At 41.8% G+C, this 20,366-nt stretch overlaps 1 protein-coding gene across 3 annotated transcripts in view; it reads right to left on the bottom strand.

Annotated features, from left to right (window-relative positions):
* The window catches only part of nbas (NBAS subunit of NRZ tethering complex), a 309,279-nt gene that overhangs the window by 269,670 nt on the left and 19,243 nt on the right, over nucleotides 1-20,366 (bottom strand). For all 3 annotated transcript variants that reach the window (XM_034161663.1, XM_034161660.1, XM_034161661.1), the window contains exons 8-15: nucleotides 18,078-18,211; nucleotides 11,732-11,827; nucleotides 8,519-8,657; nucleotides 8,371-8,436; nucleotides 5,617-5,745; nucleotides 5,126-5,189; nucleotides 2,749-2,942; nucleotides 641-916 (exon numbers count right to left, since the gene is read on the bottom strand). In XM_034161663.1, coding sequence (XP_034017554.1) covers nucleotides 641-916; nucleotides 2,749-2,942; nucleotides 5,126-5,189; nucleotides 5,617-5,745; nucleotides 8,371-8,436; nucleotides 8,519-8,657; nucleotides 11,732-11,827; nucleotides 18,078-18,211 — 1,098 coding nt within the window. The remainder of the gene's footprint in view (nucleotides 1-640; nucleotides 917-2,748; nucleotides 2,943-5,125; nucleotides 5,190-5,616; nucleotides 5,746-8,370; nucleotides 8,437-8,518; nucleotides 8,658-11,731; nucleotides 11,828-18,077; nucleotides 18,212-20,366) is intronic.

The following is a 20,366-nucleotide window of genomic DNA, read 5'->3' as shown; positions in this document are numbered from 1 at the left end:
TGATTGGCGGTCGATGCAGGGAGCATTGTGGGTAGTGTAGTTCATGTTCACTTTGGACGTTACAGTGAGTGTTACCGTCTGCTCGACACAAAAACAAAACGGGCTAATTTTAACATTATTTTATTTTATTTCTTTGTGGCTGTAATTTAATTGCCAAGACTCGGTAGGGGAGAGGAGCTCTCACAGCACAGCTGTGTGTACAGAGGGACTTTTCTTCACGTTGAGACACAGTTTTGGATTTTTTTTTTAAAAAGGAGGCTTTATGTGGATTATATATTCAGATGAATCCCACTGAAACTAACAGGTAAGAATTTATATTTACTACGTGTATTTTACTCTGCCAATCAATGCATTAATGGCAGTATTTCGGTTGTTTAACCCACAGAATTCAAAGCATGTGAAAAAAGCAGCGGCTTTTTAGTTCGTAAATGACGGTGTATCTAATACAGAGATAAACTGTGGCTTCTGTGTTTTACAAGATGATGACATTGTTATTTTTTTATTCATTCATTTTTCATGTGTTCTTATGCGTTTGTGATTCTTGAATTTATTTATTTATTTATTTATTTTATAATAAATGACAGAATCAAACACAAGTATTGTGATTAAGACTCTGACATAACATTTTTCAGCTTCTCACCTTCCTCTGGTACAGTTCTTCTGGCGTTGTCGACCTCAGGCTCACCAGACGGTAATTCTTGATAATGGTGCGCGGGCGCTTGCGTGGTGGCGCAAAGCGCTCCATCTCTGTTACGTAGTATAGGCACTGCTTGGCGTAGCCAAAGTAGCGGGCTCTGGCCGACGGCTCATCATCGGAGTCTGAGTCACCACCGTCATCGCCATCTTCTTCATCAAGGCTCCCGCTGCTCAGGTTGCTCTCCAGGCGACCACGTTTCTGGGCCAACTTTATTTCACACTGTCATAAATAAACACAGTTTTAGAGACCGACTTTCCAGGCTTTGGAAATGCAAGAAAATCAAATCATTATTGCATGAAAAATTGACTCCTTTATTTGTCTAATTAGTAGCTATCTATTTATCTCACATTGGCACATTATCTAAACACACAACATAATCAAGCCTAACCCACTGGATAGAAAGCAGATGGACTGACGTACATTCTTCCTTGTCTTCTTGCTTTGTCAATGCATAAGCTGACACTTCATTTTTCACCTGCACAGTATATTTCACAAAATATTACATATTGATGCCTCTCAATGTCTGCAAAAACTAGAGACAAATAAATGAACAAACTGGATACTGCAGCAATGCTGCACAGCCAGGAGCTGTGACACATTTAGCACCTGTAAAACATTTTTATAAATATCTGCTGCTTCTTCTCTCGGCTGCTCCCGTAAGGTGTCGCCACAACGGATCAATCGATTCCATCTCACCCTGTCCTCTGTATTTTCCTCTGTCACACCAACCACCTGCATGTCCTCCCTCACCACATCCATAAACCTCCTCAATGGCCTCCCTCTACTCCTCCTGCCTGTTGGCTCCATCCTCAGCATCCTTCTCCCATCTTTCTCCCTCAGCACTTCCTGATTTATTCTCTCCACATCAACCAGCCTTTTCTCTCTCTCATTTTCTTCATTCGTCTGGCTCCGCAAAATATTCCCTCCACCTTCTCAACATACTCTGCTTCTGCTGTGCATCATTAATACACTGCCTCAGTTTATTATTCCCAAGATGTACATGCACTAATTATTATCAACACAAGAGGTCAAATTATTTCACTTTTACAGAGGCACACGCACACACACACACAGTACCAGATGCATATTAACAAACGACTGCAGTTCGTGTTGAATCAACCTGATGAAAGTGTTGCAGAAATTGGCAGATGACTGATTATGAAAGCTCTCCATCACTTTCTATTTCTCTCTGCCTAATCAGATAAATAATAGATACTGCAAGAATGATGTAATGTGAAATAAAAATACAAGAAACAAGTATATACAGTGCCAAGGAAAGGTCTGGGAGCCCTTATGGTGTTATGCATTAGATTTTTTTTAACTTTATATCAAATAATAACAAACTGAAAAGAGAGAGAAAAAAACTAAATTTCTAAGAATTACACCCTTTAAACTCACAAAGTAAACTAATATCTATCTCTTAAAGTTACCTTCGACAACTGCTAACCCATTAACTAAAAATTTAACTGTGATAACGTGAAACCTAAACCACAAAAACATACAGCTGAAGCTACAGCTACTATCCAGCTATGGGAAATTACCTAGGCCAAACAAAGGTGCTTTTACTAACTTATTTGGTGCATCAGAGTTCGCCATTAAATGACGTTTTAATGTGGCAATTTACAAGATTATGCTCTGTGTGCTTCTCACCCTGTGTGCTGCTATCCAATGCTGCTGAAACGTCAATTTCCCTAAAGGAGTCTTCCCAAGGGATTAATAAAGTTCTAGCTAATCTAGTCTAATTTACTGGTTTTGCATTATTATGTTAAAAACCTTCATTGCTTACTGCAATACTGAGCATATATGCATCATTATTCATTGCATATATTTAAGTAACAAAATGCCATAAATATCTTCCTACAATTTGCATTCAGAATTCATGAGTTGCATTCAGGCTTCAATAACTGAAAATATGACATGATCCTTTCTTCTTTATTTATTCACCAGTATACAGAATAAAAAAAAAAAAATAAAAAAAAAAATCACCTGTGGTTGGTATCAGTGCTTCATGAATATGAAATGCGATGGTCACACTGTGTTTGTAGTTTTACCTCCAGGCTCAGGAAGCCGCCTTCGTGTGCGGGGGTGACTCGGGGCGAAGGCTCAAACCATTCACAGGATTTGCCCAGGAGGTTAAGAAGTGCCCTGACTGACGACACGGTGACGGAGCCCGAGCAGCGAGCCAGAATTAAAACGCTGTCGCTCCACCAGCTCACGTCCACCAACGGGTAGTACTGCTCTTTGTCTGGAACAGGTATAAAGCAACACATCAGTGCAAGAAAATATTGAAGAAAATATTTTTCTCATAGTTTATTTCAAAATTTCATTTAAAATGGAGGTTTACTCTCAGGCATTTTGGACTTAATTACCTCCAACAAGGAAGTTACATTTTTACCTCTGTCTATTACGCAAAGGATCATGGAGGAATATTAAAAAAAGTCAAGGAAGTTAAATTTAAGCTAGAATAGAAATTGTGTGGTGGTGTTAAGGGTTTAACATTAAAAAGGGGCATTTTGGGCCTTTTTGGGGGGAGGGAGGGGGTGCACCAACAGTTACTTCCTTACCAAAGGTCAGTACCCATTTACAGTTGAGTGGATTGAGACGACGTAGATGAAGTATCTTGTCCAAGGACACAGACAGGTATGTGACAGGGTATTCAACCCGTCACATTACATATTTTTTGGCCACCTCCTCATTCCACCGAGATTAAGAGTCTTATCCAAGGAAACAGACAGGCAATGTGGCCAGATATCGAACCCATGTGTAAATATTGGTAGCCCATCTCCTTATCCCACTGATCCACCTGCTCTACAATGTCAAATGCTCTTCTAGGAAGGCATGAAATCATTTAGGGTTTAAATTATGGGCAGATTTATTAAACAAAGCCTTTTTGGGGAGAGGGGGTGCACCAACGGCTACTTCTCTACCCAAGGTAAGTACCCATTTACAGTTGAGTGGATTGAGACCACGCAGATGAAGTATCTTGTCCAAGGACACAGACAGGTAATGTGACGGGGTATTGACCACCTCCTCATTCCACTGAGTTACTTACTCTACATATTGCTGAAGTCAGTTAGGGTTGGATTTTCCAAACAACTGCAAGTCCTTTATAAACAAGTCCCATATAGAAACATTGGCATACATGCTTATTCCCAAATTCCATAGCAAGGCGGCGATAAGTCTCCGATTACCCTTGTAGAGCACGCCAGTCTGATGTAGGTTACTTCCATAGCCAAGGCCGGTACTCATTTACAGTTAGGTGAACTAAGACAATGCAGATTAAGAGTCTTATCCAAGGAAACAGACAGGCAATGTGACCGGATATCAAACCCATGTGCAAATATCGGTAGCCCACCTCCTTATCCCACTGATCCACCTGCTCTACAATGACAAATGCTCTTCTAGGAAGGCATGAAATCATTTAGGGTTTAAATTATGGGCAGATTTATTAAACAAATCTAATAATTAACAAATTGTGTCATTGCTTTGGGTTTTTTGGGCCATTTTGGGGAGGGGGGTACACCAACGGCTACTTCTCTATGCAAGGTCAGTACCCATTTACAGTTGAGTGGATTGAGACCACGCAGATGAAGTATCTTGTCCAAGGACACAGACAGGTAATGTGACAGGGTATTGACCACCTCCTCATTCCACTGAGTTACTTACTCTACATATTGCTGAAGTCAGTTAGGGTTGGATTTTCCAAACAACTGCAAGTCCTTTATAAACAAGTCCCATATAGATCCATTAGCATACATGCTTATTCCCAAATTCTATAGCAAGAAGGCTATAAGTCTCTGACTACCCTTGTAGAGCACGCCAGTCTGATGTAGGTTACTTCCACAGCCAAGGCTGGTACTCATTTACAGTTAGGTGAACTAAGACCATGAAGATTAAGAGTCTTATCCAAGGAAATAGGCAGGCAATGTGGCCAGATATTGAACCCATGTGTAAATAATGGTAGCCCACCTCCTTATCCCACTGATCCACCTGCTCTACAATGTCAAATGCTCTTCTAGGAAGGCATGAAATCATTTAGGGTTTAAATTATGAGCAGATTTATTAAACAAATCAAATAATCAACAAATTGTGTCACTGCTTTGGGTTTTTTGACTGATACAACATAACTGAAGGTATGACATCATATTTGTAATGATTAGTTTCTACAAACAGACTTATTAATCATACATTTTGGTGCTTTTTTAACCACATGCATGTTATTTTACAACTATGGCACGAACACTATCAACAAGATGCAGCTGCAGACACACAGACAGGGATGTGATGAAGCAGAAAATGTCTTTTCCCATTTGTACACAGCATATTGTTGTATCTCTAAATACTTGTATAATTCATTAAATTGTATCCAGTGTGCACTGCTGCATCAGCAACAAAGTTGCTTCTTTTAAGCCCTTCGGGCCAAACTACCTTTTATTTTCTTCCTCCTCTCCAGCGATGTCTTCCATTCTGGGTTGATCTCCTCAAATCCTGGCTGCAGGGAGGAGCGCAGGATGAAGGGACCAAAGAGGAAGGAGGGAGCGAGAAAGGCAAGAGAGAAGAGGGAGCAAAATTAATCTAACCCTGTTTACACTTGCAGCGCGTGTACACACACACACACACACAAGCGCTCTCAGCAGCTCTGCCAGCTCAAAGCGGCACTGAAGCAGAACCTGCGCGCATGCCGCAATCATCGACAGAAAGAAGAAGGAAGATGAAAAAAAAACCCTCCCCAAAGTTCTCCCTGACCACCACACTTGGCGTCTAATGGGAGCACACACACACAAACACACACGCACTCGCTCGAAGCTTCTGGGCCAGAGAGAGATTACATTAATACAGTCAGTCAAGCATCTAATGTACAAAATATTACGAGCGTGCAAAACTGCACAGTAAGCATGTAATGCACAAACACAACAGACCTGCTGTTCCTGGCTCCACGTGGCTTTTTGCCTGAGGGAGGGGACGTCCCACAGAGATAGACGGCCTGAGAAGTTAATGACAGCGAGCAGGGTGCCGTCGGGACTCAGGCTCATGCGGAACACCCCATCCTGGGTAACACACACGGACATGCAAATGCTCTATAAGTGAAGCCAACACGTGTTTTGTTACTACTAGGCAACAGTACCCGACTAAGGGAGAAGGATCCTGGTGGTGGTACGTGACTTTTCTGCGTAGTGTTTGTCCTTGTGATTTGTTAGCAGATATTCCGAAACATATCGTGATGGAGTTTTTTAGGCAGCGAACCGTCCAGCCATCATATGGACGGTCAATTTTTGAAAAAGGCAGCCAAAAAACAAACAAACAAAAAAAAGGGGGCGACTTGCTCAAAGCCATCTAAAATTAGGGATGGGACCGATCCTGCGGAGTTAGCTTGGCTGCAATGCTTGTTTTTGGGCACCCTGATTTTTTTTTTGTTGACACCCAAAAGTTCAATTTCTGCCTAAAACTATATCGTGATGGGGTATAAATCTAACCGTTGACCTCAATAGCTTTGGCCTTCACCTAAATGACTGAACTTTGGTTGATTTTGCCAGGGCAATTGGGCAGTCTTGTTTGTAGTCAGGACTAAAGGGGTCAAATATGACGCATGTAACATAATTTCTCTACTTCCGGGGACAAAACCATGGCATTTTCTCTGTGTTTTTGGGCAACTTACACGCAAACAAAGTGAAAATGCAAAGAAAAAGTGACAATGCGGTGGGAAAGGAATAGGAATAGGTCTTTATTGTCATTGTAATATATACAACGAAATTTTAAAATGCTCTCTGGTCGGTGCAACATCCCTATATATATAAATATATAAAAACTATTTAAAAACTTAAATTACTAGTTCACATACATACATACATACATACATAATACATACATACACACATACATGCATACATAAATACATACATTCACACCACACACCTCCACATACATAGTTAGCACGGTCACACTGTTACTATCCTCTAATGGCATTGAGGATAGTTATTGCAGATGGATAAAAGCTGTGTTTGAGTCTCTTTGTCCTTACATTCAGTGACCTGTACCTTCTTCCTGATGGTAACAGTTCAAACAGGGAGTGACCTGGATGGTGTATGTCCTTGATTATGTTCTTAGCTTTTTTAAAACAACGGTCACGGTGTAGCTCTTCCAGTGTGGTGAGAGGGCAGCCGACAATCCCTTGGGCGGTATTGATGAGCCCCTGGAGCGCTTTCCTCTGAGTCACTGTGCAGCTTGTATACCATACGCAAGTGAAAGTAGACATGTGTTGCGGTTTGTTTATGACGCAGGTACTCTAACACTTACCAACACGATGTCTCCCATTTGCCTAGTCAACCCTTCTCTACCGGGAACCAAAAAAAACCCCCACTTTTCCTGACTGTTTCAGTGACTGCAGCCGAAAACAAACAGTGCACCATTTTCCTGTGTGAAGTTATGCTGTGTATATATTGCACACGGGAGTGGCTGTCCCCATAAGTGGTCAAATCCCACGATATCCCGCAGGGTTCAAACCAGACTGCACTGCCCTATTCAGGAATCCACTTACATGTGTGCCACGTTTGGTCCAAATCAGGCTCAAAATCAAATTCCTTGCCTTGACCCCAATAACCTAGACCTTTGGCAAAACAAACCGCAATACCAGAGCTTTTTCAGCATTCCAAATTTGGTGGAACTCGGCCAAAGAACCTGAGATGCAATACCACTTTGACTTCAGGCCATACCACTTTGACTTAAGGCCATACCACTAAGGCCATACCACTTTGACTTCAGGCCATACCACTTTGACTTCAGGCCATACCACTTTGACTTCAGGCCATACCACTAAGGCCATACCACTTTGACTTCAGGCCATACTACTAAGGCCATACCACTCTGACTTAAGGCCATACCACTCTGACTTAAGGCCATACCACTCTGACTTAAGGCCATACCACTCTGACTTAAGGCCATATCACTAAGGCCATACCACTTTGACTTCAGGCCATACCACTTTGACTTCAATCCAATCCAATCCAATCCACTTTATTTATATAGCACATTTAAACAACAGAACAGTTTCCAAAGTGCTGCACATAAAAATAATTATACAAACTATACAAAACAATAAACCAACTCAGATACTAATAAATAAACATAAAAACAATAAAACAATAAATAAATAAAACACTGGGCCAAAGACAACAGAGGACCATACAACTCATGCAGAGCTAAAAGCCAGAGAATAAAAGTGGGTCTTCAGACGAGACTTAAAACACTCCACTGTGGGGGCTGTTCGAATGTGGAGAGGCAGAGCTTTCCAGAGTCTGGGCCCAGCCACAGAGAAGGCCCTGTTCCCCCTGGTCTTCAGGCCATACCACTATGACCTCAGGCCATACCACTTTGACTTCAGGCCATACCACTTTGAATACACCTGATCTCGTCTGAACTCGGAAGCTACTAAGCAGAGTCGGGCCTGGTTAGTACGTGGATGGGAGAATGCAGTGGAATACCAGGTGCCTTAATGGAGGTTGGTAAGGTTAGACCTTACTTATGTGAAGCATCTTGAGGCAACCTTGTTGTGATTTGGCTCTATATAAATGAAAATAAATTGAAATTGAAATTGAGAGGGAGTACAGGGACACACAAATAGACAAACATTACTGAAAATATAGTATGACTAAAAATTAAGAGAGTGGCTGGGGTACCTTTTCATCACCTTGTCTGGAAAAGAGCCTGAAGGTGGGAATCCTCAAGAAGCTTCTCTTCTGATTCTGACAGGTGACACAGCAGATGGTGATAATGTGTTAGATACTCCAGAAATATGTCCGGTTGTGAGTGTGTGCTTCTTCTCACCAAGCTGACATCGTCCTCGTAGCTGGTGACCTGCTTGTAGTGCGGCGAACCCGACAGACCTCTCCATGCTGTGATGCCGCAGCGCGAGGCCTTGGATAGACCTTCACCTCCTGACTCACAACCTCCTACCAGCAGCAATCTGGAAAACAATGGCACACATAAACGCACTGGCGGCCATCACCTCCACCGCCGTGGCACTATAGAGCATTTGGCGATGCCTAACGAATGCGTAGTAACTGTTAGGCTTCAGGTAGTCGTATTGTGCTGGATTTAACAACTATTACTGCAGAGGATCAGGTGCTAAGCAGAGTTGAGACACAGATGATACTCCAATGACCGCAGTGATTTGTTGGCGTCTGCAGGAAAACAGATGTGACAGGGGTCCGGCTCTGAGAGGAACCAGCACAGGCTGGCTCAACACTGCCCCCTGGTGTGGAGAAAGGGATCCTTCTGGTCCAATCTGTTCATTAAAACAGATGCTTGAGATCCAACATCCTTGACAGACATTTATATGTATGTACATGATTTTTAAATGTAGCCACTGAATAATTGCGCACATCTGGACCCATTGAACAATATTTCTTCTCCCATCTGTGCGCCAGAAAACACAACTGGTACACGTGTGTGAATCTACTAAACCTTTAGATTTAGTACCTAAAATAACATGCTGCACTCTTTTCAGCTCTTTAAATCATTTAGTTCATTATATTCTGCGTCTCACTTCATTTTTCATTGCTGGCCAAAGTTTCACGCTGGGACCATTAAAGTTTTGTCTTATCTATCAGCTGGCAAACATTTGATAGTGGCTGCCAAAAGAAATTACACTGCCCAGCCATGCTTCGCTGGCCAAGCTAAATCTGGTTTGTGCAGACTTGGTGGGGGGGGGGACAAAACTGTAAGGTCACAAGGGTGAGCCAGACATAATTTATAGAAGGCTTTGAATGGAAAACAGAGCAAAGAAGAGCAAGTACACACAATATCCAGATCAGTTCCTCCAGGTACTGCATTGAAGGGATTGGTGTCTGGATCGTTGGTACCATTCCACTATGGAGTATGTTGTACTAGAATGTGTGGGTAAGTACTACTTATATGCTACAGATTAGGTACATTTTTCAGATCTGGAAAATTATGTTTTTTAATCAAATTGTGTTGAAGCAATGTGAAGTATTACTGAAGAATTAAGTCTCTGAGGCCCATTGGTGCCAGTAGGCATCCTTGGATTCTGTATAGTGAAGCAAATGAGAGTCTATGACTCATCCTGGTTGGGACACCAGTCCGACACAGGTTACTTCCCCAACCAAGAGAAAGAAGAAGCCCGAAGCCCATTGGTGTTGGTGTTTATACCTGGATTCTGTCCTGTGAAGCAGATGAGAGTCTACGATTGTGTCTTAGTTCAGGGGCCACATCCTTTGAAGGCTGTGTTCTACAAAGGTCTAGCCTTCAGAAAAATGGAGGCCAAGTCAACGGTTCAGAAGTGAAAAGGTCTAGTCCACGGAGGATTTTATGACTGTATCATGAGCTTATCCCGTCCCTACCCCTGTCGCCTAGCAACCTTGACTACTACACGCAACAAGCTGCTGTAGTGAGTGAAATCTGTGGTTTAGTAGTCATTTTTCAGTACTTATTTATACATACCAATAAATTTATATTATTTCCAAAAGAAGGTTTCAGAGAAGACTTCGAAATGAGACAGTCTCGTTGCGTCACTATGATGCGTGCAGTCTACGAAAGCAGCATTCACAAGATGCGGCCCATGAACTGAGACACAGACTATGACTCATCCTGGATGGGACACCAGTCCAATGTAGGTTACTTTCCCAGCCAACCCACTTACTGCTGCTTGGACTATGGACAATGAAGATAAGGTGTCTTGTCCAAACACACAGCCAGGTATCATGAGTGGGAACTGAACCTACAGGAGGTCTACATATTGGTCATCCAACTCCCTGTCCAATGAGCTACCTGCTCTCTTGTTATATCAGTGGTGCACATAACTGGTACTCATTGTACTCGTGTGTGCTAAACATCATTGATGCCAGCAGAGGGAAACAACTTTCCTACAATCTGTCATTGCTCCCTTGTGTTTACTGCTATGCATAATTATTTTTAGCATGCACAAGCACCTGTGAGCACCGGTTTGTGCACCCTGGTTATTATGATGCTACTGAACAGTAAAACCTCCAACTGTGATAACCAGTACATTATATATGTGATCTCAAAACTTTTTTTTCAATTTCCTGCAATTCTCTGTAAATTCTCAGCAGTTTCTGCATTAATACTACAAGACAAGGGCACAGTAATAACAGGAATAACAAACCAACGTTCTTTAACAATGTGCTATGTGACAATTTCTTTTCCATCTCATTGTTCAATCTCCCTCCAAAACTGAGCAGCTAAGGATCGGGAAGAAAAAATCTTAATATTTTGGGATGAAGGCCAGGGCAAAGGAGAAATAAACAAAAATAGAAATAGAAGGAGAGATTTTGCCTCTTAGAAATAAAATCACTGCTTCTCCTGCCGAGTTTCTTGAAAGCCATCATAAAAGACACCAAAAATTCAGTTGCTTTCTTTACATAGACGACAAAATCTTACAGCGAGATCCGGGGGAACGATTTATGAACAGTTTATCATGTAGCACACGGACCGTGTCAAGTGTCTACTTGTGTTGCCTGTAGATATAGAATGATGAAGGAGTTTGACATCCCACAAAGACTTCTAATCCAAATTTAAGCTATAAACGGCATCACGCGCCATCATCAGCTTCAGGGATTTAAGATGAAAATGAATTTTTGAATATCAGCTTTAGAAAAACACTCTTGATGTTGGGTACTTCTAAAAGAAGAGAGGTTTTAAGTGAGAAGCCCGCACCAGAAATGGTTATGAGTCCATAATGGTCCATAAATAGCTCAAACTCTGAAGGACTTGAGCAGTGTTTCCCCAAAATCATGGTCCTCAGGGTCCAAAGTATTGCACCATTTCCATTTGTCCCATCAGAACGGATCGGCTCAGTCAAGAGTTCAGCAAATCAACAGCTGGCTGACCAACGGAACACACCAGATTTAGCTCACTGTGTGAAGTGCAAGGACCAGGACTGGAAAACACTGGACCAAAAAGCCAATTATTTATGCTTTTATTACAATATAACTACACCAGATGCCAGTCTGGTGTAATTATATTGTAATAAATGATTTTAGAACTGGGCAGCAAACTTACCGATGACCAGGATGGTACACAGCTGAGGTGATGCCATGGGAGTAATTGGCAAAACTGAAGCTGTGGTTCTCATGGAAGTTCTGATTGGTTCCGACACTGATGAGGAAAGAAAGACACACACATACACACAAACGATCAATCATATAGAAAGCTTGAAAAGAAAGTATTACAGGAGATGACAGATCAATTTAAATCTGAGCTGCAATTAAAATGAGATGCTGTAAACTATGCAATCAGGTGCAGGTAATCTAAATGAGATTGGTTGCTGGAGGAGTGACATATAATTTGTGTTTGGATATCTCAATGGGAGAAAAATGCTTCCTTGGAAGAGACTATTTCAAGAGGCGAAGAAAGACAAAGTGGTGTTGGAATAATTACTCAATTCGACTGACAGAAAAATAACCAGCAGCAGGTTTAATCATCAATACACTGCCTTTTATCTAGGATTAATGGCAAACATTCACAGGCTGGTGCTTCTCTAATAAGTGGATGTGTTCCTGATTTTTGGTTTAAAATGATGAATAAATTGACAAATTTGCTCGACAAAACAAGCCAAATTTAACACACTAGGTTATGTCAGTAAATTCTTTGCCTTTTTATTTATGTTATATGTGGTCAGTGGTGGCAATAAGATACACGGTCGAGCTGTTTCTCAGAGATTTTTTGTCTTTTGACACTCATCCACAATCAGGAATCAAACCCCCAGCCCATTGGTTCTGTTAGAAAAGTGGACACCATTTAACATCAATTCTAATCCAATTACATTTTTTCCACAAATCTGATTGGTTAATCGTGTGACATTTCAGACCGTATAATATCGGGGTAACGGTGGCAAAATACTAGACTGTTTCACATTTGGATGTATTACTCCGCGCTCTGACGAGATTCCTCTTGACAGGACAGCCCTCGTGCCAATTGCGCATGCACAAATTGTTGGGACGCAACAACTGTCGATTTGTGCAACGAGGCGCACAATTCGACAGGACACTGGCCGCGCGCACTGCTAGCTGTTAGCACTGTTAGCTAAGAACGAGAGAAAGTTGCGTACCACCTCCGTCGCCGAAATGGGTGAATTTAAGTTACCATACGAAAGTATTAATGTGGATTCTGATACAGAATTACCGTTTCACATTTGATGGATTACTCCTTGCACTGACCACTGTTGGAGCAACGCTGACTCACTGTAAGCCTCACCGACCGAATTACCTACATAAAATAAACCATGCAAATGATGGAATGGGATTAGAATGGAATAACCCCCTTGTGTCTGATGATTTGCGGACATTCATGCTGTTATATGGTCACAATATCCGTTTTAAAACTCCTTTCTACCGGCTCCGCTAATGTGTCGCCGGTAAAGGTCAATTTGCGACCATATAACCAGCATGAACGGCTGCAAATCATCAGACACAACAGGGTTATTCCCTAATTATACTCTCCCCCGCTTTATCTTCAGTTCATCTAATGAAAAAAATGGTTTTGAATTTGTTCTGACCACCCATTATGTGTGTAATTATGATTTTACTTAAAATGTGCACACCCTTTACCCCCCCCCCCCCAAACCTAGATAGAAGCCGTTAATAATAATAATAACCCTTATTTAACCAGGTAGAAATTCCATTGAGATCGAAACCTCTTTTGCAAGATTGACCTGGCCAAGAAAGGCAGCAGCACATGTCATAGCGGACAGGTTAACATCAACATGAGAACGCTGGTGATAAATAAACTCAATGTAAAGTCTCAGGCAGATTTAGATTTAGAAACAGGCATTGTGCAAAAGAATCCTAATCATGATCTCCTAAAATACCCGAAGGTCTTCAAGGAAGTCAGTCTGGGCGGTTTCAGTTCAGATTGGAGAACATTCCAATCAGAGGGAGCTGAAAAACTAAAGGATTTCTTTCAAGCTTCAATGCGGACACGAGGTACACGAAAACATAACACGTCAGTCGAGCGCAGAGCGTAACAGCTTTTGGATCTCTGAAGTAAACTGGATAAATAGGTCAGAACCAGATCAATAAGAGTTTGTAAACCAGAATCATCCAATGTGTATAACACCTGACAGTCAAAGAGGGCATGCCCGCTTTGGCATACAACTCACAGTGGTGGGTGAGGTGGCTACAACCAGTGATGAATCTCAGGGCGCAGTGGTACATTGGGGTCAAGGACTGAAGACAAGTGGATGAAGCATACCTATACACGGCATCGCCATAGTCCAATAAGGGCAAGAAGGTAGCAGTTATCAGGAGCTTCTGAGCACTTAAGGAGAAGCATGACTTGTTTCTGTAACGGAAGCCTAGCTTCACCCTTAATTTGAAGATCAAGTGTTTACCATTGGATATTTTCAAACTACTGATGTCTCGGTTACTGGTCCAGCATACTTCTGCTGTGACTCTTTAGTCACCTTTTATAATTAGTTATTCTGCATTTAATATTACTGGTGATGGTAGCATCTTTAGAATGGAGAACCATCATCTGCCTAAGATCGTTCTGGACGGCGAACTTTGGTCAACCCTTGCTGCAAACCTCAAAGTCTGGCATCACACTACCACCAGGCCGTCTCATCCTTTGCAGTCTCTTGCAGGGCCATTTTGAACATGGTGAACTCCCCACTGGACACGGCAACAGAGGGGCACCACAGAGGAGACACAAGGACTCCTTTAAAAAGTCCCTTGGTGACAGTCTCATTGACCACCGCCTTTGGTCAACTCTTGCTGCAAAGTCTGGCGTCACACTACCCACCAGGCCGTCTTGTCCTTTGCAGACGCTTGCAGGGCCATTTTAAAGAACAAGATGCAGAGGAGAGAGAACCGCATATCCTTGGCACCAAACCCAGATCAGATCTTCTCCTGTAGCCATTGTGGTTGGACCTGCCTGTCCCGCATTGGCCTAGTTAACCACAAGTGTGCTTGCGGTTGATGTGGACCACCCACGCAACAGATCTTCATTCGTGAAGCAAAGCCATGATGACGATGATGACTAGTGACAATGCCAGAAGTGAACACTCTCATGATCAGATTGGTCTCAGTATAAAAATCTGCCGTAAGTCAAGGTCAACAAACCCTACAACACAACGACCCAACAACCAGCCCATGCAAGCAGTGAACAGAATAGAACCCAGAATACATCACTGTCGTTTGAGCACTGCCCTGCAGCACAACACAATGAAACTTTAACTGCACTTGCCTTCCAAATAATAGATTAAACTTTGCAGATTTAAATCAAAGTGGATTGATTAAATAAAAAATAACACTTATTTGAAGCCAGAGAAAGAAGATATGCAGGATGAAAATGTTCCATTTCTTCCAGACGTTTTGTCTCTTCTGCCAAATTAAAGCCATGGTGTACTTGGCATGTGCGCGCACACACAAGTGCACACTGGCACAGTGAAAAATTGAGCCTTACTGTCAAGGCTGAACTATAATTCTGAAATTCCAATTCATGTGCTGAAAGAAGAAATGGGGGAAAACGAATGCAGTCACGACGACTATGAGCTCTGCACTGAAAATAACTATCTTTAAAAAAAAAAAAAAAAAAAAAAATTCTTAAAACACGCCAGCCAGTTTTACAGCAAATCTGGCACAAAGAAGGGAAGAAAAAGCCTCCCACATTTTAATTACCTCATTACACACACAGAAATGGCTTCAATTGCAGTTGCTGCCATTTATATCTGCCTGTAACAGGAAAATAAATCAGCATTTTCCTTGGGTCCTCAGCGAGCAGCACTTAGCACGCGCAATTCAAAAGAAGTCTTGGAGTGAAGGATATTTGTCAGATTGAGATTCGGCGCACGGGCACACTCTCATCTTCTGTCTTGGGGTATCTGATGCTCAGAGTGACTGCAACAATTGTGCAAAATGAAATGGGGAAATCTCCAAAATAATGCTATATTAAATAACTGGGCACGTAAGGGGAAGGAATCGTTGATGGAAATATGTAAGCAAGGCACACGTGAGCTGGACGCACACGGGCTGTTGTGCTCGCGGCCAATCATATATTGTTAATCAAAAGCTCAAATCTGTGTCTGGATTAAGGACTCACTCTCAAGTCATGAATCAGCAAGTCCCAAGTCAAGTCTCAAGTCATAATGACCACCAATTGTTTGCAAGCTTACTTGAGACTTGACTTGGGACTTACAGATTGTTGACTTGAGAGTGGACTTGACAGTGACTTCGTCCCCACCTCTGGTTGCTGGTATTCAATGAAAAGAGTGTCTCGCTTCATTGTTTCCCTTCATCACTTCACTCGGACCTTATAGATCCAAGCGTACTGTTACGAGGCGTCGCACAAATCATCCCAAATTGCGTTCGGCATGGTACTATTTGAATAATCAGTTAGGTCAAGCATGTAAACACTAAAGCAGGTCAGAATTAAAGGGTTCAGGGAGGCTATGATGTCCGCCAACCTTACAGAAATGGGCAAAGCGGCAATGGAATCATCGCTGTTGTCACATTTTGTTCAGATTGACAACGGACACGTCGATGAGAAAGTCCAAGGAGGTCAGTGAAAATCTGAGAGAAGATCCCAGATTTACACAAGTCAAGAATGTCTCTTTGAGCCAGTTCAAACAACTGAGTGAGTTCAAGATCATCAGATCACCTTAAAACCATGATTATTCAGTTAGCTGCTTACCTTAGCGTCCTGGCCGTTTGGCAGCACTGCTTTCCATATTACAAGTCAACTGTCAAAGAGGGCTTGATCTTCTTCTTCTTTATCTTTCTCTTTATCAGCAATCGACTTGTAATGACTTAAAACAGAGCGGTGTCTCCAAAACAGAATAAGGCTAAGCTAAGTGGCTAACTGTACAATCCATTATATTCAAAGGTTTCTTTACATTTATTGTAAACTCCTCTCCATGCTACCAGACGCTTTTAGTGGCATTTTTGCCTGTTCAGTGGCGCCAAGAAAGATGTTACCATGACTGCATCTAGCTTGCGCTGTAGAATTACATTATGTAGCTGTTTAGCCTGTGAAGGTGTTTGCGTACTGCATCTACACCAGTGGTGGGCGCTGTTCAGCTAATCCCATAATCGATAATTATCAAAGCTAATGTTTTTGTTAGCGGATTAGCTTTCGGATAAGTTTAAAAACCATCAGCGGACCAATTATCTTCCGATAAATTTAGTTCCAATAACTTTCAATCTGCTAACATTTTTTTTTTGCTGGTAAAGTGAGCAAAGTTTGTCAAAAATGTTTGTAAAACCCTCAAAACAACAGTTTAATCCCTGTCGTGTGTAGATCAGTGGTTTGTGGCAGACTGGCTCATTCATTTATCGTGGCGTTCTTTTTGTGTTCGTGATCCTTGAATCTACCCAGCCGCCTCTGTGGCACTTAAAGTGAAACTGGTTTATCAGAAGCTAGCACTGGTACCACAGTCTCTTATACAAAGAGACTGGTAGCGTGTTTTTGAAAACATGGCTGTGATTGGTCCATCTGATACGTCGGCCAGTATTGGCTATCACGCCACGCTCTGTGATTGGCTGTGGCGTAACCGCCGAAAATGTAAGTTGGTTCCACTCCCCCAGAGACTGTGGTACCAGTGCTACGTTGTAAACAAAGGCTGCAGCCAATCAGAGAGCGGCGTGTCTCAGCCAATCAGCAAAATGTCAGAATCCTGACTAAAAGTCACGTGACCAAATAACCCGATACCGACTCCTTTGCATTGGCTGGAGGAGTGGAACCAACTTAATCAGAAGCCGACAGTGTAATAAGTTGTCGGTTATGGGTTTTCTGTTATAAAGATAAAAAAAATTTTTTTGCAGTTTATCTGTTTAGCATCATAAAAGATAACTTTTCAGTTATCGGAATAATGGTTATCGAAGCTAACATTTTGGTTAGCTGTGTCCACCACTGATCTATACTGACTAAAATCGTTTTTGTGATGAGTGAAAAAAAAAAAAAGGAACTGAAAAGCATCTAAAAACATCCCCTTTCCCTTTTAATAAAATCTTATATAATCACAATATAATATTAATTTTATCCATAAATATTTACCAAATGTAGAAAATCTAACAGTAATTCCTAATTTGAAAAAGTAATTCACTTCCCATCTTAACTAGAACATACAGGTTTTTTTTTAGAAAACCTTTTAATCAACACTCAACGTTTCATTTTTACTCAACCAATTAACATATACACAACAAATGCAGGAAAAATCAAAACATCTGCATAAACTGTGGGTGAGCATCCTCTACTGATGGATGTTAATTAGTAATAAAAAGAATATATTTTTCTAAATTCTAATTTGTATTTATTGGAAATTTACTTGAGGCCTAGAGTGATTAACTAACGGGGCCGTAGATGGCCCACAGGCCACCAGTTGCCCATTATGTTGGTTAAAGTCTCTTACCTGACCAGATAGCTCTTAAGGCTGCCACTGTAAGTGATGACGAGCAGCTCGGCTGACCACTGCGCGCTGGTGGTGTACTCCAGGAAGATCAGACCCGCCACTGCACAATTTAAATCCCGGGGAAAACTCACCGCCTCACAAACAAACAGATAAATAAAAGAGAGAGAACAATAAGAAAAAAAAGTCAGCACTGGTGTGAAAATAAAGGTCAAGAAATTCCACTGTGTCGAATAATTTACGCCCCAATAAAGTATGATGAGGGCAAAAAAAAAGGCATCATTGTACCTGTCAGAGGTTGTTATAAAATAGACAGAAAAAACGCTGAAAAACAGAGGAACACAAGAGAGGACAGGCAAGGAATAAAAGATAAGAGACATGAGAAATGGAAAAAGTGAGAATGACAGGGGAGGTGAGGGGAACCAAGCAAATTTAAATTTTGTTTTTATCCATACGTGCTTTATTTTGAGCACTTGTCAAACCTTTTTTTTTTTAAACTTCCATCTCTTCCAGAAATAGCAGCATGTCACCAGAGTGTGCACTTAACAGTGACAAATACAAGAAATGGCACACCGGAGTGATGTTAAAGGGCTGACAATCACAGACGTCGCAGGAAAACGGCGCCTCGGCTCTGAATAGGCTGATGGAAGTGGTGAAGAACGTGATGAAGTGAGGTGGGGAGGCGGGGGAGGGATCGCAGATCTACATGAAATGGCATTACAAGGAAAAAGCGATAAATGAGGCAGTAGGTGTGACAGCGATATGTTCTGTCCAAAAATGGTTGGCGGTAAAATATGAACAACACAGAAACAGCTGAATGTAGGTTCATCATGAGATTGAGCTTCAAAAAAAAAAAAAAAAAAAAAAAAAATCACATTCTGCAAAACAGAAACTTTCTGTTTAAGAAACACATTTAGACAATGTGGGATTCGATCATGATCGTACCGAAGGGACAAAATCACTGATATGTCCAACTTGTATGTCTGACAGTAACTGTAGTTTTCCTATTTGGACAGGGATAAGACCCGATAGGACCCAAAAAATGGCAGACTATGCCTGGGCAGGGCAAAGCCAGAGGAAACTCTGATGGAGGTCCACAGCGGTCCTGACGTGCAAATCGGTCGTCCGACCTGGTTATAGGGGTGAAAGACTAATCGAACCAGCTTGTAGTTGGTTCTCTCCAGTTGCAGTTTTATCCCTCTGGTTGCAGTTTTATCTGGTAGAGTGAATGACTAGAGGCCTTGGGGACGAAACGATCTCAACCTATTCTCAGACTGTAAATGGGCAAGAAGCCCATTACATCCATAATATTTCCGATTATAGACGATGCCAGTCAGTCACCCTCTGCACACCCTCATCAGCAACCAGAGGAGCCTCCTCAGCCACAGACTGCTCCTTCCCAAGTGCAGGACCAACAGACTGAGAAACTCCTTTGTCCCTCAGGCCATCAGACAGTACAACTCCTCGCTCAGGGGGAGGAGGAGTAACAGGAAGACAGAGGACAGGAATGAGAGCAACAGTAGTAGCCAGTAAACTAGTATTGATCAGTATGTCTGGTATTTATATTTGTAAACTGTTTTCTTTTCTTTAACTTTCACTTTTGATACTCTGTATGCTTCTATACAATGCTGCTGGAACCTCAGTTTCCCTGAGGGAGTCTTCCCAAGGGATCCATAAAGTTCTATCTAATCTAATCAAATTCAACCTAGGTCTTATTTTAATTGATTCCAGTATTGTGTTAGAATACCAACTCTGTCATGGGTAAAACAAGTCCTAACCACCAGTTCCAAATGTGCAAAATGAGCAAGTGGGAAATCTTGCAGTTCCTTCAATGGCTAGTTGAGGTTGGCCCCATCATGCTCATGCTACAAAACTCCAACGTTCCACAGAAATACACGTTTACAACCTGGTCCAGAAAAGTTTTCTTCTCTATAGTTGGTTACCACATTCATGGCAACTGTACGGATGGAAATTTTTTAAATAACTCATCAGTTTAAGCAATTTTAAGCCATGAAGTTATGAATAATTAGGGCCGTGGTTGCTTTACGTGACAGTACCAGCATCTGAGCCCTGCTAGCTGGTGGGGATTAGATGCAGTCAAGCCAACCGACTGTCCTTTCTGTGCATTTGATTAGAAATTTGTTTGGCTTATTATGCTAATGGACCATTGAAGACGTCAACTGCCCACACCATCCCAAAATGCAATATGGCTGCCTCGGGTGGTGCATATTGCGTGATACCGTGCAAATTCCGCATCCGTATTGTGCAATATGCACCACATGGTGCATATTG

The sequence above is a fragment of the Thalassophryne amazonica genome, chromosome 21 (genome assembly GCF_902500255.1).
Source record: "Thalassophryne amazonica chromosome 21, fThaAma1.1, whole genome shotgun sequence".
NCBI lineage: Eukaryota > Metazoa > Chordata > Actinopteri > Batrachoidiformes > Batrachoididae > Thalassophryne > Thalassophryne amazonica.
The sequence above is the reverse complement of the archived record's forward strand: the minus strand, read 5'-3'. Positions and strand labels throughout refer to the sequence as shown.